Source organism: Vidua macroura, chromosome 13 (genome assembly GCF_024509145.1).
Source record: "Vidua macroura isolate BioBank_ID:100142 chromosome 13, ASM2450914v1, whole genome shotgun sequence".
In the NCBI taxonomy this organism is placed as follows: Eukaryota; Metazoa; Chordata; class Aves; order Passeriformes; family Viduidae; genus Vidua; species Vidua macroura.
The window spans coordinates 14865823-14888057 of record NC_071583.1 but is presented as its reverse complement, the minus strand read 5'-3'; the positions used below and the strand labels follow the sequence as shown (position 1 = coordinate 14888057).

The window sequence follows — 22235 nt, the reverse complement described above, 5'->3', positions numbered from 1 at the left end:
AATGAAGGAGTGAAATATTGTGATCATGCCAGCAAGGGGTTCTTAGAGATGTACAAAGGACCAGGAGGGAAGGAACCAGAAGCTTCCTAGTGGCTGGCAGGAAAACACAACCAGCTCCCCTCATGTGGGATGAGGAACATTAACACCACCAAGGCACTGTCCCAGCCAACACAGCCTGCAACAAAAACAGGTGCAACACCAAAAACCATCTCAAAGCCAAAACCACATGGCCTGGCCTTAAAACCAGCTAACCCCGTGTGAAGTAAGGATGCCAGCCTGTCCTCAGGCAAGCATCCAGAGTGCCACAACACACGTGGAGATGGAGGCCCTGGAAGCTGTGCTAGGCTGGCAGGTGCTGGTGGCATGAGGTACCACCAAGGGCAGGGACTGAGGCAGCCTCCCTGTCTGCAGAGGTCAGACAGACCTCAGTGAGGAAGGTAACCCCGAGGTGCTCAAGTTCCTCCAGGAATGGGGGTCAAGAGTTTATTGCAAGAAAGGAGACCACCAGTATGTGTTAGCAGAAGAGGTGTTGCAGACAAGATGTCCCAGAAGTCCAAATTCTTGTGCAGCTACATACTGAACACCTGCTCAAGCCCAAAAAAAGCCAGGAGGAGTGATGAGGGGAGGAAGGTGCCAGTGATGAGCTACTCAATTGTGAAAACATCTGCAAAATGACCAAAAATTAAAGGAGTCTAGTATGAGAACAGGGGAGTTCCATGATGGAGAAAACATTCCACTGTTTAGTTCCCTTCCTGTCCCTTTGCCCTGCTTTTAATTTAAGAAGCAAAGATGAAGCAAAATCTCCTTGGAAATCACCCTGCATCTGACACGCTGGGGCCGCTGTTCCAGCCTCAATCATTTTTTCTATATTGCACATGGGAGCAGGTTGAATGTGTCAGATTTAATCACCTCTGCACAAATACCATCCAGGGTCTCAGCTGCTGTGTCAGATTTGCTGTGTGAGACTTGACTGAGACAAACCCTTCCAGGTGCCAGTTACACAGGACCTCACCTGCTTAATATGGTCCTAGACCAGAGGTGAAATACCACTGCCCCAAATATCCTGAGAGCACTTTGCTTCTCACCTTCAGGCAGCACACACCTCAGCGACAAGCCTAATACAGCCTGGGCCAGGCATCTGGCAACTCCAAGTTGCTTACACACTTTAACTTAGTAGGATCAGAGACAGGAGAGATGTGACCTTCCTGGTTAGTACTCAGTCCACATGCTGGCTGCTGTACTTCTGGAAAGCACAAGAGATCACAATTGTTACCCACACTTACGAATAAAATATTGCTTTTATTTTAGTGAAGTAACAAAGCTATTTACAGATACAGCAACTATACATTCCAATTGAAAAATAGATTGTGCTCAAAATTGTTAAAGCAAGTCACACACGGTCTGTTAGGAACACAAACAACCTCAAACCTCCCAATTCCTTCAGCTCCTGTCTGATCTCAGGAAATCAGTTCGTTTTGTTCTGAATGATTTTCTGCTGAGTCTCAAGACATTCCTTCAGCTTGTCCTCAGTGAGTGTCAGCCTCTGCTCCAGGATGGAAACTGTCTGCAAAACAAAGTAAAAGCTGCTGTTGAGCTACTGACAAAGACACACTGCACACTGTACTCTCAATAAAATGTGCCCAATAAAATGCTAAATTCACAGGAATATTTCGAGGTATTTCTAGGCTGGAATTCCAGTGTCAGCATTCCAACAGGGCAGAGCCTCGCATGACTTCAGAGAGGAGCGATAGCAGACAGTGGGCACAAAGCCCTCCTGCAGACAACACCAAGCACCCATTTCAGCACTGGTGCTTTCAGACTGGGCTCTGCATTTCCTTTCCTGGACAGGTTCATGAGGCACCAGACATGCTTCTGCTAACAAAACACAGATTTTAAACAATTTTGCTCAGTTATGGCTCTGATTTTATGTCCTTGCCTCCAATCATTTCCTCTCTTCCCTGAACACCATGGGTCTGCTGTAATTAAAACACTCAAAACTTGCTGGACAAGCACCATGACAGACAAGAAAACCTTCCCAGCCTAACACAATGCAGCAGGAGATGGAGGGGAAAAACTCCAAGTGGCAGTATCTGCCTCTACATAATACCTAAATTTCTTTGTGTAATCCAGTTACCCTGCAAAGGATTGCTCTCCTTCTCCTCGAGCTGAAGTCATCATGTACAGAATGCACAGGAAGAACATTTTAACCACGTGGCAATAAAAGCTTCTGCTGAAAACCTTTTATTGATCACTCCCAGATAATCAAGGGCCCCAGCTATGCACAACCACTTTCAGCTTCCAGAGACACCAGAATGGCTGATAATGGGTGGTGATGATTTAATGCTTTAATATCCATAAACTTATCAGCAACGATCAATAGCTTCACATTTTGAGCACTTTTACTGCATAAATAACATCCTCTGCTAAAAACAAAGGATGCTCAGAACCTTGGACTTTAATAAAGTAATTCAAATAAACTTGGACAACCGCTGTTTGTATAGCAGTTATACATAGAAAGCCTTTTAATAGCGCATTTCGTAAGCACATCTCTAAGTGCCTGACAAAAGCAAGCAGGTCTCATTATCCCCATTTTACAGCTGGGGAAACGAAAGCACAAAGAGAGGAAATAGCTTGGCTAAGGCCACTTGAGACTAAGAAAAGTCTGCTATAAAATGATTTGGGGAATGAGACAATTCATGGGGGAGAAGAGAAAACAGACATAGTAAAAACAACAGCAGGCATAAGGCAAAGCCATCTTGCAAGACTGCATCAAGAAGTCAGGAAGGGCTTGAGGTTGTCCAGTGCATCATAATGCACCTTTTCCTCCTCCCTAAACCCAATTCAGAGCTTATTTCTAATATATTTATTTCTGACCTGTGACAAGGCAGAAGAGCTCTGCTGCAGCTGTAGAAAGCTTCACCTGAAAGAATAAACCCTGCATTGCCCAAATATTCCATGGGCTACAGCACCAGCTACATTTAAGTTTTTTCTTCCTTTATTTCCATCCCTTTGAGGCACAGGAACTGAAGTACACAGAGAACCAGAAGAAACATTGTGGAGCCAGCAGGTAACATCCCAGGTGCCCCAGAGCCAGCAGGAGCCCTCCCATCTATTCAAAGGAGAGAGGACTTAATCTTTTCCACATCCAGCCATGCCATTGCCTAGTGACTGTCTTGGAGACCAGGACAAAGCTACCAAGGGCAGAACACAGCAGGCCAAATGTCTACCAAGAGTTTACAGCAAAGATCTTATCCTTTAAGCAACCATACAGAGAATGAAAACCAGTAGGGATCCTGGCTTTTCCATCTAAAAAATGAACTAGTAACTCAACACTCCAATAAAGAGAGAGAGAATGAAACATTGCATCAAATTTCCTTTAGAAAGATAATCAGCTGAATTAAAGGCCGAGTCACATTGCCCTGCCAGAAGCAATGCCCAGATCACTCGTGGTTCCTCTGTTCCATGATTTACTGCCACCATGATCCTGTCAATAGGAGTTAAGAGCTGTTACACACGGCACCATGCGACACAAGTAAAGCAGATTTCACAAAGTGTTGAATTTGTGAGAAAGCTGAAAGGAAAATGTTTATTGGAATGGAAACTGCATGTAAGTATAAGCAGAAACTTGCAGTGAGTATTTTTTGGAAACTAAAAGTGGAAAAGCAGCAGTCAGAAATTAAATTCAGGAAGACCAAAGTAGGAATCAATGACTATAGTCCATTTAGACTTGAATGTACGAATATAAATAGACAGGGCATCTGATATCCTAGGAAGGTAAGGGAAAGCACAAATACTGCCCAGCTGCTGTAAGTGCTATATTGCAACTTGCAAAGAAAAGCTCCTTTATTAGCAGCTGAAAGTTTTACAATATTTCCATGCTGCTATTTATAAAGCACATCATTCTCAGGAGGCAAATGAAACTGCACCCATTCAACTCCTGCATGCTTTTGCTATGGCTTCTCAAAGATAACAAACCAGCAGTTAAGCCAAGGAGGAGAACTCTGTTAGCCAGATCCAGTGAGGATTCACCAGAGCCCAGTTTGCACTCTGTGGCAGGATCTGGGCTTCCTGGTGTGTCAGGAATACAGTACATGTCTCCATTACGCACCAGGGAGTAAATGCTGGATAATTTATTGAAGTCCTGGCTCAAATTGGCAGAAGGATATCAGCTTAGGCTTAAACAAAAAAAAAAGACCAAGCCATTTATCTTTTAAGGAGTATTTCTGGCATTACAGTAATATACTGAGCATTACTATGTGCACCAGAACAGAATACAGGAATTTTTCACAGAAAACTTAAATCACTTCTACCAACACTTCCAGCAACATTTGTCTTCATTTATCTTCACAGACTCAGCATTGAAAAAAAAAACACTCTTCTCTTTGTAAACATTAATGAGAAACTATGGAGAAATAAAAAGTTGCCTCCAATTTACTTAAAAATTCTGGAGAATATTCACTTCCATCCTCCCCCAGGACACCTGAACTGAGGCATCCAGTAGTCATGCTTGCTCACCTGATGAAAGCCCCTTATGCCATTCCTCCATGTTATTTTTACAACCCAAATAACAGTGATTTGGGATGCTGTTCCAAGATGCTCTCATTGGTATCTTTTCCTTAGCCCCTCTTAAACATGTTTGGTTAAGCAGCAGAGACAATTTAAAAGCCACTGCCCTTAGGGTTAAAGCTTTTGCAGCAGCCCTGGAGGGGCTTTTGAGGAGGACAGATAAGGGGAACCAGGTGCTAATTGAATACCAAAAGAAACCAGTTCCACCAGCATTGAAGGAAACCTGAACGGCAGAGTCCAGAGCAAGGGAGCAGAGGTCACCAGCAAGGCTCTGGAGCAGCGGTGGAGTCCCTGCCAGAAGAGATCCAGCCAGCCAGATGGCTGCTATGAGCTAAAGCAGGACTTAGCCTGGAGCTGGGGGCAAGGTGGGCAAGGGCACAGAAGGGTGGAGTGGGACACTCTCTGCAAGGCCAAAGGTGCTGCACAGGGCCTTTCCAGTGTGCAGTCACAGTGGCTCTGAGTTAGCCATGGAATAGCACAGGGGTCAGAGAACTGCCTGACTGATCATCAGTAATCAGGGAACCCCCCCAAAAAGTATGGACACAGCAGTTCCTCAGATAAGTGACAACAGCCTGGCTGAACCTACAAGGGATATGATCCTGCACAGTGACTGCACCACAGATGTGTTCTTGGCTCTGTGCAGGAAAAATAGGATACTTGCACTTCTATTCATGTTTCCTCATAGCAGAAAATCCCTCTCTCCACTGATCTCAAAGAAAGCAGAAGTAGTTTGCTAGCTTCACTTAAAAAGATCCTCAAAAGTTTGCTCCACTGTTTTTTCTAAGCATATGCTAAAACATTTTGCAGAGCACTAACATATCAAACAGCTCAAAGAAAAAACATTACTTCTGCCTCTTCAGATTTTTCTTCTCTGACATGTTAATTTATGAAGATAGCATTTTCTTTTCAATTTATATAAAAAAAAAAAAAATCACCCACAATAAGCACACAATAAACACAGAAGTTTGTACGTTTCTGCTCCCACACTTTTTCCACTCCCCTGTGTGGGTACAAGGAAGAACTTAGGGACTGATGGTTTCTAAGAGGTCCATTGAAGACTACAGATTGCCCATAGATTTACAGAATGAGACTTGTCACGTTTGACCTGGAGTTGCAGGTTAAAGAGCTCTGCTCTCTGTAACAAGCATGGCCAGTGCAGGTGGGTTCTCAAAGATGCCCTGCTGTAACTTCATGTGATTTTCCCTAAAATTAGCAATTTCAGAGCCCACTTGACTCCCAAACATGGCCAAGAAGTACAAGTGAACTGCATCATAAAAATGCTACCTTAGCATCCAAGGGGCAGCCAGGTAAATTAAGCTTGGGAGCCCTTTCTCTAAACTAATGCAATGAGTGAAACAAACTACCACAGGAAGGGTTTGCACTGGGGTAGCCCTACATACCTTTTACAGGAGGGAAAAAAAAAACTTAACTCCCACCACTAATCACAGTTTACAACTCCAAACTGCAGCTGCAAGACTGAAAGGCTTATGGGAGAATTTCTGCAGCGAGAGTTCAAGCACGAACCTGTCTGGCAAGAACAGCTTCTCCTCCTCCCATACCATGTTAGGTTTTGCCCCAACATGCAGCCAGTGCCCCTCCACCTCAGCAGCTGCACTTGGACCCCCAGAGCAGATCCCTGCTCTTACCAAGAGAGCTGGGCTGCTCTCCTCATGTGCAAATCGTAATTTAACAGCTTTGAGATGGCACCCAAGCCAGCTACACACCTTCTGCACCTCTGAAGCATTTTCAGCAAGAGCTGGCAGTTCAGACTAAGTGAGGAGAGAAGTCTCATCTCACAGTAGAACGAGGCATGAAGCTTTCACAGAATTAACACTTTACATAGCAAACAAATGCCTGCAAAGACCAGCCTTACTCCAGTAGTCAAAGCCTTAACCTCAAAGTGGGCTTTGGTTTATAAAAAATGTGGTTTAAAACTATCAGAAATGATAGTTCTTCATGTGCTCAGACTAAAACAAGATGTGCTACCCCAATTAAAATCAGGTTTGTAGCTCCTCACCATCTCAATGGCTTTGAAGGCAAACTCTAATGTGAATTCTCACAAGGCCTATTTGCATAGAATATTTCACACCAGGCTGAGTTAGTGAGTGAAGACTCAGCACTGTCCCATTCTCTAATTCAACACCATTAATTTTCCTGGGTTTACCTTGTAACTTGCTTCAAATTCCACAGACTTTTATTACTGTTCTACAACACGCTTAGCTCCAATGCAGCTGGAGAGGAAACAACTTGGTCAGTGCTGCCGTAGAGCTCTGAGTCAGGAAGTCCCACAGACCCCTCAATGCAGGTTTTGTACATCTATCCAAGGTTCACTGTGGGGTCACATGAATGTCTGCAGAAGGACAAATGCCAGCACTAGCCTGGCCTCATCAGGATCTCCTCAAGTTGTCTTGCTAAACAACCTCCTTGGCTGTTCTCTAGTGCAAGACATGAGAGTTCATAGTCCCACCAGCTCTCTTCATCCACCATTCAGACATCCTCTACTGAGGACACTTGAAAAGTAAAGAATTTTTTCTGTTTAACAGCCCAAAGCACTACAAGGAGGAAATGGTTAGTTAGAAAACTCAAAGCCAGTACTACTCAGCTACCCTCCCCTTAGTATTAAAATGAGGGTGGTGAGGCCCTGGCCCAGGCTGTCCAGAGAAGCTGTGGCTGCCCCATCCCTGGCAGTGTTCAAGGCCAGGCCGGATGGGGCTGTGAGCAACCTCACCTGGCAGCAGGGCTGGAACTAGATGAGCTTTAAGGTCCCTTCCAAACAAACCATTCTATCATTCTCAGCTGCCATCTCTCCTTCCATCTCCCAGCACACCTCACTTTCTGCAGAATTACCTGAATTACAGTTTATCAACCCTTTCACTAAATTATAGGAGCAACTTTGGTGCAATGCACAAATCTCCTCCTGTGGTACTCAGCACAGCAAGAAGTGATCACTGTGCTTTTTACAGTAGGAAAACCACACAAGGATACAAAAAAAATCCAGTACCATCCAGTATTTGCCAGAGCAAGCAGTACTATCAGCACCAGTATCACAGTGACCAGAAAAGGTTGTCCATTGTATTAAATCAATCCTAGCTACAAAAATAAGCCACAGGCTCTGCCAGTTTCATCCACACAGGGTGGAGACACAAGGCACACAAGCCCTTTACAACTGAGTCTTTCCACTTACAGCCCTCTGACTAGAAATATTGCATCACACATTGCTGTTGCTTTAGTCTTGACAGTTGATCAGCCAAAGCTAAACTGATGGCACTTACATCAGATCCTACATGTTTCTAGAAGGGAATGGTTGATGGCTTCAGTGCAGCTTCCTCAGTGCAGAGCTCCCAGACCTCTGGGGCTGGGCCAGCACAGCAAAAGGAGTCAGGAGACTCCCAGTTTCACCAAAAACACAGCCAGTCAGGATGAGCTACAACAAAATGTCCAAACATGCATCATGACAGCAACTGCACAGTACAGAGGTTAGAACCCCAAATGACCAGAGGTCTTCCCCAACCACAAAGACTTCAAAGCCTTCCCATATCCATCCCCTGCCTCTGAGAGGATGCAAATCACTCACCTAAATGAACTCAGCTGCTGGTATCCAATAGCTGAATAACCATTTATATTAATCTTCAAAGTCTGCTTGTGAAAACAAAATGTGGGAGGTGTTTAATATTCCTTCCCATTGAAGGAAAATGGAAGGTGAAGGTCCTGTGAACATCCAGGGAGAGGATCAGCACTTCTGAAGAGCCAGCCTTCAGAGAGTGTCCTGCTAACACAGCAATATCCCTCAGAGTGCATTTAATTTAAGCAGTCTTAGAAAGGAGAAAAATGTATTTGCATCAAAGTTTTATAACAAGCATATTTTGGAAGTAAATATCAGGGGGGAAAAAAAAAGTTGCTCTGCTCGATGACACAGAGCACTGGCAATAACCAGGGTACTTAATTTGTTTTGAGTGAGAGATCAAAGCTACTGAATCTCTAAGAGATGGGTCTGATTCACAAGAAATAGCCTCTATGTCTTTTAAATTCAGACTTAAAAACCAAGCTCATCTGACACTCCACAGATTTTCAGATGAGAACTTTTTTATTAGTGTTTCAGATTTCAAACTATTTCTCTTGGAATAAAAATTACTTGAATTTTCTCCTGTATATTGGGTCCATCAGTGTTCAGGTCTTGAGAGCAACAAAGAAACCAAGATATTTGTGCACAGCAAAGGTAGAAGCACTTGGGACATGACCCCCCCCACCACTGCCAAATATTTCTTCTTGACTTGTAACTACTTGAAGTCATAAAGCATATATTTTACTAAACAAGTTGCTTAATTTACATTCAGTGCCTCTCAAAAGAGAGACCACATTCATCCCTCACCAACACAGGCTTGAGACCGCATCTCAAAAAAGGAGTAAAAATTTCATTTTACTCACTTTCATTACTAAGCACTGGACACACAAATATTTTCAGCTTTAATTAAAAAGCAACTCATTTGTGTCCAAGTCTTTTTTTATGCAAAAAAAAAAAATTTAGAAAAATTCTTTCTCCGCCTGCAATCTTTTCTGGAGTGAAATAATCCTTTAATCTCACATGAACTAGATTGTCCTTCAATTCAGGCTTTGGATTATTTTACAGATTTATCAAGCCTTCTCCATTTCATTGTGTTGTTTTGTCCCAGCTTCAATGCAAGATTAGTTTGGGGAAGCATATAAAGCCATTTCCTGTGGGTGGATTATCGCAGCTATTTATGAATTTTTATGCTAACCTGGTTCTGAACTCTTCGTTTGGAGAAGACATCTTCCTTCCCACATAAAACCAGCAGCTTTTGCCTCAGTGCCGCTGCCCACAGATGAACAGAGTGAACACAGCAGCTGGAGGTGTTTGGAGTGAGGACAAGAGAACATTAAACTGTTTGAAGATGATCACTGCAAACATGGCCAAGACATGTTTGCTCACAGACAATCTTTTCAGAAGGGCAGCTCAGCTGTAAATGCAGGAAATGCACCTGAACCAAGCAAATCTTTAATATCTGCTACATTTTTGTTTCAGCCAAAAAACACCTTTCTGTGCCAGGTTATTCAAGAGAGAAAATCACCTTGTTTTCCCCTTAAATATTCACCCCAACTCTTCATATAGGCACTGAGATACTGAGATCCACTCTTCAATAAAAACAAATAAATTGATAAACAGTTTGCATTTTCATCCTTTTCACATCTCTGAAATGCCAGTAGAGGATTTTTAAACACTGAGACACTGACAAGAGAATAAGCTGCAGGAAAGGGAGGGGCAAAGCATCAGCATCATACATTTTTTACTCTCATCTTCCTCGTTCCTTTGCTTTCCTACAGAGGGGAACCAGGGCATCTAAGTAATCCAAAACTACTGGGAACAACTGGCTTATGTCCAGGTCTCAACTTCACTCTTCAAGGCAGCAGAACTATTAAGCATATGCCACTCTTCTGAAAAAGAGCCATGTAAGGCCAAATATAAACTGCCTTCAGGAAAAAATATTAAGACCCTGTCAGGTTACATTAGACCGGTTTCTTACAAGTAAAATGAAAGATATCCTGACAGAGCTTTGGGGAGGAGAAGGAAAAAAGGTTTCATTGAATCAAAGACTAGTTGAATCATAAACTTTAAAGAACTGAATCATATCAACAACATAAGAATGAAGCTTAGCAAAGCTTCTATTCACTCTTATGGTTACTGCTAGTTGTGATATACCACAGCCACTGGATTCTTTTGATCTATCTCTCTCTGATAAGAACTGAAGTGCCCAGCTGAAGGAGCAAGTCTGCTTCAGTGTATCCTCCTGTGCAGGGCACAACACCTTCACAGCCTCAGTGATTGCTGACTGGCTGGAAGAGACCTCTGAATTGAACAGTCTCACTCAATCCAAGCACATGACACCTCATTTCATCTGGAAATCTACTGCCAGCAGAGGGAAGGAACTAGTAATTGATGATGCAGCTTCATGTGTGCAGCTCAGAACAAAGCTGTGTGCTGGCAAGAGATGACAGCCCACAGCTGATGTCTTACTATCACCTCTTTCAGCAGAAATTGGCAGTATTTTCTCTCCTTCCCACTTCTACATGATACCAGGTTTAAACCTTGAAATGACAGCTACACAAAAAATATTAGGAAAATAAATTTGGCTTAGATCTGCATAATTTCCCAAAGTAGTTTATCACAATTTTAATCTTCTCCTACTGGTACTTTACACGATGGCAACACAGCCTTGCATCTACAACAAGAACAATGAACACAGGCACTCAGGATACCACATCAGAAATTAATCCAAGCTCCCATGGAGCTAACAGATTAAATTCCTGAGAAGCCCATGGATGGCTATATCAATAGAGGGTTTCTGGAAATGTCACATGTTCTTTCCCTTCAAGTGGATGCCCCTGCTTATGCCCTTAAGAGTTCTCTTGAAACACACAATACTCAGGAATTATGATTTTAACAGAACACTAGGAGCATCTTCAGCCCTTCTCCAAGAAGAGAAAATAGTGACACTTTTAAGTGTTGTTTATGAAAGCTTTCTGTTGTTTTGAAGAAGCAGTGGTGTCCTCCTTTCACAAAGAAGTCAGCAGGCTCAAAGCTGACACACACACATTGGTTTGAATCTGCTGCCTGCAGGGAGCAGCACCCATTTGTGCTTTGGCAGAAATGCCTTGGAAGGACAAGCAGCCCCACACCACCAGGCACTGCTTCCAGTTCACTTGGATCTCTGCACACCACAGCTCCTACCAGAGCACATCCAACTGCACCACAGAGGGGTAGCAGTGGCTCTGCTGGAGCTGCATTCCCCTCTCCTACCAGCCCAAGTTGGAAAAGTCACAGTTCAGACATGCAAGTCAACATCTGCCACATCTGCCCTGCTACCTGCCCACATCTCTCCTCTCTGAGGTGCCTTCTGCCTTAGTCCAGGAATGAGGAATTCTTCCAGGCTCATTTGCTAAAGTTTGTTTGGTGTCAGCTCGTGTCGCTGCTACATATCAAAACCTTGGCATGAAAGCAGCATGTCAGGAACATCTACCTGTACAAATGCATTAAAATGGTGTTCATACAACATACACAGAGTAGAACCAATGGGAAATTAAGTACTTCAAAGATGGTAAAAATGCTACAAAAAAGGTAAAAGGTTGAAGAACACAGTTACTCAAGGCAGCTTTTAGGTTTTTTACTATTTCAGGGCTATTTCCAATTTTATCCTATAACTTACTAATTTATTCCTCCCCCACTGATCTCAATTTCTCTTTCTGCTAGGTTTAAAACAACATTTAGAATTTTCTACACTTACACAATATCTTCAACAGAGATATTTGCATTGCTTATATTTAGGTTAAATCCCACATGTACTGTTTACTGCAATATTTACCTCCTCTAAACACCTATGAAGTTGAAAAGGAGCCATTACACATCCATCATCAGAAATGTGGATGTGATTAATGTAATGAAAGATAACAATCACATTCCAAGCTTACTAGGGAGACATAAAAACATTATTAAAATATTTTGTGTATACACTGGGTTGCTTTTTACTCACAAGTATGAGGGTCCAGTGTCACACAAGATTTCCCTCCCCTCCTCCATTGTTCAGTGTTTTAAAGATCACAGCAAAAGTGGTTTTTTGCATTTCTGTCAAGTGAACTTAAATACCTTTTGGGTTTCATCCTACACTATTTTAGACTGCTTGTAGTTGTGGTATGTTTTTTAATCCCTAAGACAGCCTTCAATCTCCTGATGGGCCCTCCAACCCATCATCTTACACTCTTTGACAAGTACTTTGACAAGTTAACTCTCTCAAGAGCAGAGAGCTAACTCAGACTACTAATCAGTATGTTCAGTACCACGTGTTTAAGACCTACTTGCTCTTCCTCAGAAACAGTATTTAAACTCACAGAAAAACCCTCCCAACAGATTTTTCCATCCTACCACCATACTCTCATCTACAGGAGACCTCCAATGTTTGCCATTCCATACTTTCTCCCTGCTTTTCACATATCTCAGAAAAACACAATGAAATTCAGGTCCAGCCAACCAGAAACAGTATTTCTCCACAATGAGCAAGGAGCAGTTATTTAGTTAACCAAAAAACACTTCTATCCCCAAATTCTTATTAAGTAAACACATTCTGTCATGATCACCATTCATGGCTGGTTCTGTTCAAACATTGCTTATTGACTCCAAGAAAGAACTGTTTGTTAATGTTTTAGCAAGGGATTGTTTGTTTGTAGCTGTGGGTGAAAAACATGTTCCAGCAATGAGGCACAGAAGGGCCCAGACTTGTTGATGGGAGGAGGATTCTGCAGAGAATGGACTGTGTAGGTGAATGCTGGGTGGGGGAAAGGAGCAGGATCTGAACAGAATTCACCTATAGGCTGTGGTATAACGGAGCAGGGAAGACAGACACAGATTATTCACCAAAACAGAGTTGTTCTGCCAACCACTCCTTTAGGCATCACCTTAGATAAACCCTGGCTAACAGCACAGTCTATCAGAGCTGGCTCCAGCAGCATCTACCAAGCTGCAGCACAAAGAAACTGGGGAAGAGCAGGGCCTAAGGTGGAAATCAGTGTGAGGCAACTGATAGAGAGAAGCTGAGAGGCAGATGATGAAAGACTTATCAAAATACTACTAAAAAGCAGAGGTTTTGAACTAGCCATATTATTATTCTATGAAACTATTGCAAAACATGCCCAATTCTTCCAGTCACAGGTACCTTTGTCAATAACAAATTAAAAAGTAAACCATACCTGAGTCAGAACATCCAGCTGTCCCACAATATGCTCCAGGGTATTTGCAAGACTGGTCTCCTCCTCTTGCTGCTCATGGGTCCTAACAGAATCCTGAGTTTTTGTTTTCTTATTATGAATGCCACAATCCATTTCTGACTGCTAGAAAAATAAACAGACATAATCTGCTATTGCAATGCAAATAACTGCACAGGGATTTCTGTTCCATGGAGGGCAAACAGTAAAGGACAGTTTATACTGGGACAGTCCATGCTATTAAAAACAGGCAAAGGAGGAAAGGAATTGTTCTTGCCACAGCTGGAAAAGGAAAAGCTTCTGCTGACTCATCTGCCTGATCCAGGTGGAAGGTGGTTTTGTTATTTTCTGAGGGGGGGGGGGGGTGGGGGGGCTGTGGGGCTGTGTGTGCTTTTGTTTGGTTTTAAACCACCACCAGGAAAGACAAACCTTAGATAAAAATCTTGAAGCAATCCTGCAAGGTTAAAGTTTTCTATGTGCAAAGAACTTTGGTGTGCTCTTGTTGCACACAGGCACAGACTACAGACAAGTGAAGACTTACTGGAGCAGTTTAGGGAAGCACTACATCCCAATGACAGGAATTAAGTAAGCTACCCCAGAGGAATCTGATTATTTCACTCCAACAGTAAAGTTAAAGCCTCTCTCCATATTTGGTAGTTGAAAGAAGGCAAAGACATTGTACCATAGTTAAGTTCAGCAGAAGCAAGATGTCCCAATATGCATTGGAACTGTTTTGATTAAGTAATTTTAATTTTGTTTATATCTTGAACTGGTTTTCCTCCTCAACGAGATTAAGAACAAGTTTACTTTGAAGTTTCAACTGTTTTAGTTACGCAAGTTTGAATATTTCATTCAGAATAAATTACGTTTGATAAACACAAATAGATCTCTACTAAAGAACCTATTCTTCTTTCCTTTTCTTTCAAAATGGTATCTTTCTTGTAGAACAAACACTATTTGCACTGTTAATTTGCATTATTGCCAGTAGAAGCAGTACAAAGAAGTTTAACTAAAGGAGATAGCCAACTGGTTAAGCAACTGCAGACTTCAGTTTCTCAATTTACACTAATGGACAAAACTTGAACTGAAAGCCAAGATCACAGCTCTCAAAACACTTTTCCATAGCCCAATGCCTGGTGCAGCTCCATCCCATGCACTTATTACTCACACAAAATTTACAAATCAGCAAAGAAGGAATTCTGACAGATTGAAAAAACAGTCTCCAAAAGTTCTTCCACATGTACTTTTTCTAAGTAGAAATGAAGATTTGCCTCTGTCTCTTCTCTCCTATGCAACAGCAGGAAAGCATTTCTCACCAGCACAGCACTGATTTACCTGCTCCTTTCTGTATTTGATGCCAGATGTGTGCAAATAAACTGCAACAAGACCAGCTCACATAACTTTAACCACCAAACTGTTCAGTACATCATGAAGATATATACATGCATACAAAAAATTTTATATATTTCAAAAATATACATTAAAACACTTGTGCTGCTGGGAGCCACTGATTGAGGCCACATAAAGGCTCCCAAGGCTGAGCCAGCTCAACACAGGCAAAACATGCAATAAGTAGTAGAAGGAGCAGAAATGTGAGTACCTAGGGAAGGTGGAGACTGGATGAGGTGAGCAAGAGAAGAAAGTAGCAGTAGCAGCTTTGACAGGAGAATGCCTTGCTGCTGGCCACCAGCTGCTAGGAGCTGACCATTCTTCCAGACCCTGCCCAACAAACCATCCTCCTGCAGCTAAGCCTCACATGGCCAGTGTTGCATAAGGAGCAGGAAAGAAGGGGAAGGTTTAGATGACAGCTGCTCCACAGGGATCACTGTGCTCCACCACAGGCCAGGGGTGCAGCTGGGTATCAGGTGGTACCAGCCACACCGGCCTCTGCTGATTTCCTTCCTCCCACCTGCTTGAATAATCTGGATTGCCTACAGGCCCTGGCCAGCACTCCAGGTCACACAGCATGGGAGCCACACTCCAGCTACTCCTGTGCTGCAGGAAGCCAAAGAGCCACACGTTGCTCACTGATGCATTGATTTAATCAACTAAAATATGTTCTTGCAGAGATGAGATCAATCCAGTCTTAAAAACCTGCTATTTGCTGCCTAAATTTAAAAGTGAAAACAAACAAAAACCACAAACCACTGCTTTTCAATAGGTAACTAGAATAAAAAAACATTTTCTTTCTATTTTAAGGCTGACTGGCTTATGCTGATGATGTAACTTCAGGCCAGTCAATCATGGCACAGCAGAAATTTTAGTGAGCTAACGCTGCATACAACCTGCACTTAAAAACCCCAAATGATGATGAGCTATCCTCTTCAAAACCCATTAGAACAAGCTGACTCACAGAGCAGAAAAATTACTGTACCAACAGATTTTCTCCATCTATCTTTATAGCATATGTCAGACAGCTTTTCATAAAAAGCTTTGGGGTTGAACTCTGAGTCTATATTCTCTTTGTTACAGTTCACAGTGTAAGAGTCTGGCAAAGGCAATACTGCAGACATGTTCCCCACTGCTGCTTTAGGGGTCAGGTGGTCCCTCATCATGTCAAGTTGAAGCCAGAGCTGTCAGATGCCATATTCTGCTGCTCACCTCACAAGCTACATACCACTCCCACGAAAAGCCACCTCCAGAAAGGCCATGGGGGCTCCTGAAGGCAACAGCCCCAAGAACAGAAGAATATCTACATTTAAAAACAGAAACATGACAACATGGCATACTGTCCCACTTCAAACACCACAGCTGCTTGAAAGGCTCCTTACTGCCCATCCTTGAGAAATCCCATAGCTACAGCCTTCAGCAATGAGGTTCTGAGTTAGTGCCTGTGTCTAAACAGGGACACAGCCAGCCAGGAAATAACCACTGGGTCACAGCAGTGACTTCCAAAAAGGAGGCTTCCAGCTGACCAAGGTCTTTGACCATTCAGCTGTAGGAAGTGTGCACCTAGCTGAAGAAGAACCAAATTGCCTCCAGACTGAAACATTTTCAAATTTTGAAAAAGCAGACTAAATCAGCTGCAGTTCCCAAGAACTGATAAGAAAACCCTTAGAAACATACAGCCTTAGAGAGCCCTTCTAATGACAAATTATATAATCTGAGCCAGCCATCAGGAATTTAAATTCTAACAGATTTAGAAAAAAAATTGCAAAAATACAAATTTGTGTCAGTCTCAGTACCAATGACCATCAATTACAGGCAGTGACACCTGTGCTCTCATCTGACTCACCTGTGGGTAAAGTGCCAGCTGGGGACAGGCACCAGAAACAATGGCACTGCTGCAGAGGTTTAATTCATTTCAGAGTTCAAGTGTACAATTTATTTGGCACAACCAAACAAATGTCTCTGCCATTAAATATCTTATTACAACATCTGTGTATTAAAACACTGGGAGTAGAGCAAGGAGCAGCTGAACATTAAAGGAAGAAGAGATGAGCAGTTTCAGAATACAATACAGATCTCAGTGACAAAGGGAAAACAGAAGTGATTTATTTATAGCAACCACTTAAAGACAGCACAAGGCAACTACTTGGGGGAAGGGGAAAATTAATCAGCATTCATTCCAGAGGTCTCTTACTGAGCCTCTTATGAAAACTGTTCTGGCTAAACAGCATCCTGGCCAGCAATTACAGTGCTGATCAGGGGTTGGGGGGCAGGTATGAACTAAACAACACATGTGCATCTGTACCAAACTGCATAAGACAACTAAGAAATGCCATTTTGCTTCTTAAATGGTGATCCTCAGAAGACATATTGATACAATAACCACCCATCTCAGTTTTACACCTACTAATAAAATGTAGGATTCTTATAATTCACTCCAGAGAAAATATTTCTTCTCCCTCTTCCTCACCTCTGTCCACTGGATGGGAAGAATTGAGTGGTGTGAAGGGGGTAGGTTCAGCTTTACCTTTAAGTCATTTTCAATTAATTAACACAGAGTATTTACTCTTTTGAGGGTTTTGCGTTTTGGTGGGTTTTTTTTAAGACGGTATGATGTTGCCAAGAATTAATTTTCAAGTATCTAGAAAGACAGCACACCCCTTAAACAACACATACATCCGATGTGTTCAATTCAACACAGACCTTCAACGTATTAAAATTCCCTAGTGCAATCAAATCCATTATCTTAGCTGAAAAAATTCCCCTAAAAACAGAGCAGCAGAAAACCCTCAAAGGTGGTGTAATGCAGTAAATCTGAACCCAAATTCTACTAATCCAAAGAAAAGAGAAATACCTTTAAAAGTCTATTTTGAGGCATCATTTTCACTACAGGTAAAATACTTTAAATGTGTTCCCAAAGAGCAACAGTGACATCCAGTGGAAACACATCAGCTTCAAGGTAAGCTCCACAGGAAGGTCAGATGGAGTACACCATGCTAGATAGAAGGGCTCATGAAAAGCTGAGAAGTACCTCAGTCCTCCCTGCTGCACACAAAGCATCATTGACTGAGCACAGGCACATTTCTTGGCCTGGAAAGGCATCCCCTCTTCAAAGCAGCACTGAAATTTCTGGAGCAATCACGTTGTTCAAGATTTGCATTACTCCACATCTACTGTCCAGAGGAGCATAGAGTAACAACTCAACTTAGGACACAAGTTAAATTAACTTTGTGAAACAATTTATATGATCTATGCTCAATTCTTATGTCAGAATTCAAGTTGCAATAATGCAGGGAATTTGGGAGGGAGAGAGAGAAAAGGCAGGTGAAAAGAACATTACCTTTCTTTTATTTTTGCTTCAGACAAACAGTACATTGGGTTTGATGCAATTATTTATGCAGAACCCTCCTCCCTACTGGTGTTACTAAAAAAAACCACTAAAATCTGGCACCTCTACTGTAACAGCCATGTTTCACCATAGGCCAATAAATATTAAGCTCCTGATAAACTCAGGAAGAAATAAGAGTTAACAGGGACATCTCAAAGCCATTTAAATCCCAAGGCACTCTTGTGCCAAAGCCTAAGTGAAGCACTGGCAGAAGGAGGTGAATGAAGCAGGCTCATGTATTTTAAGTGAAACAGCATCAGAGCATCCAGCTCTGCTGACCAAAATGCCCGGAAGGACAGAAACAGGGGAAGAGCTAGTGGCCAGCTAAGGTACTCAAAGATGTACAAAACAGCCTGTCCATACAGAGAGGCTGCACTTGGACTGAAATTTGGATTTGCTTGCAGAAACACCAGCATCCTCTCTCTCTCTACAAGTGACCCTGTCTGGCAATCTCCAGTCAAGAGCAGGTCCTCACCGGAAGAGAAAAGCTGTTCCCACATTTCAGTGACCTTGCTCTGTGGTTCAGTGTCTATTGGTCCAGTTTACTTACCCTGTAGTCTGCAAGTGTCACTTTTACATCAGGACAGACAGTAGTACCATCAGCTTCAATGTAACACTGAAGACAAATGGGAGCTTGGCAGCTATTGCGTTTCCAAAAGCACAAACAGTATTCGTGTGAAGAGTGAAATGACAAATAGTAATGCCAGACACTAAAAGCCCAGTGACAGATAAAACTTAATGACTACCAACTGTTAAAAAAAATAAAGCAAGGCTGTGTTTCTTGAGAAGGAAAAGCTAAGGGTGGACTTCAACATTTTAGATTTATGTTTCCTGCATTTTATCTCACTTAACCAATTTTCCCCTCCCATCAGTCCTAGAGTTTCTTTAGGAAATAGGAAGAGGTCTTCCAGAATTCAGTATGGAATAATTAAGCTTTGTTGCATAGGTGATGCTCAACTGTTTAATACTGCTCCTGGAGAATAACAACAACAAAAATTTCAACAGAATAGTTTTGTGTGGAAACAAGCCACGATAGGAACAAAAACATAAAAATGAAAACCACTTGTTAGAAATGTCACCAAGAATTGTTTCTAGTCCTGATTTTTGGAGAAAAACTCCCAAGAAAAGGCAGCCAAACATTGAAAAAATGTGTTTATTCTCAGCCTTGGGTTGTCCAGCTACAGGTTCTTTTACACCAAAAGCATCAGCCTCCAAGGCAAGTCACACAGTGATCTCCTGAAGTGGGAACAACAGCTTCCAGTTCATTCCCTTCATCAGAATAATTTGCCTTTTCCCACTGAATTAGGTATATACACACTGTGCAACATACAAATCATGCGCATACCCATTTTGTTACTTATATACATGTATAAAAATGCATGCCATGTATGTGTAAATGCAGACACAGACACACTACAACGCATGCACTTGTTCTTACTCTTGCTTGAAGTTTGAATTTTAGCAGAAAAGTTTGAGATCTTAGAAACTTTTAAAGCTTGAGCTAACTTCATCCATCTCCAAGCTGGCACAGAACTGCAGCTTGGAAAAAAAACTTTAAAATCTTGCCTCAATCTCATTTCTTTGACTTATGACTCAAGCATTAAAACAAGCCACATACAGCAGCAACCTAAGTGGGAGAATTTACATTAATTAACCTGAGATGCTGAACTTAAAAGGCAATTTTTATTCTGACCAATAATGACTTGTCAGGACTTGCCTTATTGTTCCAGAGTCTAAGAACAAATCTATTCACTGTAAGATGACAGAAATTAAAAGCTGATCCTCTTATTTCTGGAAGAAATCTTGTCAAACCAGAGCACAAAGGAAAACAGTTGTAGCAGCACAGCTGCTCCATCCACTACCAGGCAGAGCTGTTGCAGGCTGCTGCAGTCATTCAAGCCCCTTGGAAAGCCAAGCTGAGGGTGCTGCCTTTTCCTTTCTCCCACGTTCTGCACCAAGACACTCTTCCTGTCACTCCATGCCCAAAGACCCTCTCCAGATCTTCTTGTAGTCCCCCCTCAGGTACCAGAAGGGGCTTTAAGGTCTCTCTGGAATCTTCTGCAGGTTACACAATCCCAACTCTCTCAGCCTGTCTCCACGGCAGAGGTACTCCAGCCCTCTGATCATCCTCATGGCCTCCTCTGGACCCACCCCAACAGGTACACATTTTTTTCATGTTGAGGCAGGTGGGGTCTCACCTGAGCACAGCAGAGGGGCAGGATTAGCTCCCTCAGCCTGCTGCCCATGGGGCTTTGGATGCAGCCCAAGACATGTCTGGCTTTCTGGGCTGCAAGTCCACATTGCTGGGCCAAGCCAAGCTTCTTGTTAACCAACATCCTCAAGTCTTTCTCTTCAGGGCTGCTCTCAATCTCTTTTTCTCTGTTCCTATTTAAGATCTGTTCCCTCACAAACCAATTGCAAGGTCACATCTCCAAACAGGCTTAGATAAGTGGGTTTCCTTTAATAAAAGGAGAGGCAGCTCTGGATAACCATCTGCAACCACCCTGCTTGAGAAGGATGTAGGGAAGAGCTCCTGTGATCAATCACAGCAAGGCTCCTGTTCACCCCTACAAAGCTTCTGCTTGGACAGCCAAGTAGGATAGAGAATAGTGGAAATATCTCGAGTACTCATCACACTATTGTTCTTTTAAGTAAACAATCTACCTACCTATTCCAGGAGGAAGGCAATTGTGCACCAGACTAAAGCCTCCTGGAGTGGGAATCCTCAGAAAAGTAAGGTGATAGCAGATGGGGAAAAATAATCATTTTGCAGACTACATTTTCACCATAGACTGAAATTGGATCCCTGCTCTTTAACAGAGGATCCCTCCCTTCCAATGCTTAAAATTACATAAACAGAAGGGGGTGGAGAAGGTGCAAATAAAAACCCACATTCACATCCCACTGCAAAGAGCTGCAGCTCTATGCAATGAAATTGATTTCCAGGAAGGAATTTCACAGGAAGTAAAAAAAAAAAGGTACAACAGGATTCATAAGTATTAACAAATGCCAAAATTAGATACAGTTACCAATTTGGAAGCCAAAAGGTCAAAAAAAGAGGCACATCTGGCCTATGAGTAATTCAGAAGGAATTTGTTTACACAAGGACAAGCTGACAGGATGAACTGCTGCAGTCAGCACAAGACCATGGAGAGCACTGGAGGCACCCGAGGTCACCAAACAAACCCACCAGCAAAGAAGAGAGGTGGAGTCAGCTCTGGACGTTCAGTTATGGACTTCGGACAACTTTATGATCAGATCACGTTTTCTGGAATTTGCCTCCAATCCTATCCAACAGGACCATTTTGGATAATTTACCATTGAAGAAATAAGCACAGTCCAAGGCCTGGAGAAAGCTCTAAACCCAGCAGCATCAAAAGAGCCTAAATGTCTTAGCTGAAAGACTTATTTGAAGAGTCACAGGCTACTTGTTTCAAAGTCCTTTCTGGTGAAATGCAGAAGCTCTTACCAAGCTTTCCTTTGTGAGGGTCAGCTATGCCTAGAAATTTGGTATCTTCACAACTGAGTGCCACATAACTCCATAAGAGCTAAAGATATTTAAGACACTTGTGCTCCAGAATTTCAGAAGAGCAGAAAGACTTTTTGGCAAGAGAATGTCGGAGGTCAGTTCCCACTTCTGGCCATGTCTCCCAAACTGCCCTACTAAGACACTGCCTCTTTCTGAGTCTGTCTGAGGTACCTCAGCACGAGCAAGTTTTAAGGCGTTTTTCGTTAGAAAGTTATATACAGAGGCTGAGGCTAAAATCTCCTCATAAGCCTCCTCCTTTCCAAAGTAACATTTTGCACAGAGTTACAGCCTCCAGAAGGTTTACGTTTAAATCTGAGAAAAAAAAACTGTATCAATGCATATTTCCTATTTTCCAAAATATTTAATTAAAAAGCTGTCTACCTACTTGAGCTGATACTAGAATGTTTTTATTCACCATTTTCAGTGTTTAGATAAGCAAGCTTAGATAAACACCCAAGCACTTTCTAACTGTCCATGTGACATCAACCATTCAGCGTTTGCTGTGACACTTGACCATACACAGCCTTCCTGGAATTAGTAACCACAGCAGCAAATCTGTCCCATAATGAAACAAGTGTTCTTGCACACTCATGT

The 22235-nt window shown here is 42.4% G+C and overlaps 1 protein-coding gene across 4 annotated transcripts in view; it reads right to left on the bottom strand.

Moving 5' to 3' along the window:
- Nucleotides 1–1279: 1279 nt before the first annotated feature.
- Nucleotides 1280–22235, bottom strand: part of POC1A (POC1 centriolar protein A) — a 53827-nt gene continuing 32871 nt past the window's right edge. For 2 of the 4 annotated variants that reach the window (XM_053989573.1, XM_053989571.1), the window contains exons 10-11: nt 13321–13458; nt 1280–1564 (exon numbers count right to left, since the gene is read on the bottom strand). In XM_053989573.1, coding sequence (XP_053845548.1) covers nt 1466–1564; nt 13321–13458 — 237 coding nt within the window. In that variant the 3' untranslated portion in view covers nt 1280–1465. Of the gene's footprint in view, nt 1565–13320; nt 13462–22235 lie in introns of all 4 variants that reach the window. The other 2 variants (XM_053989570.1, XM_053989572.1) reach the window with 2 other exon arrangements.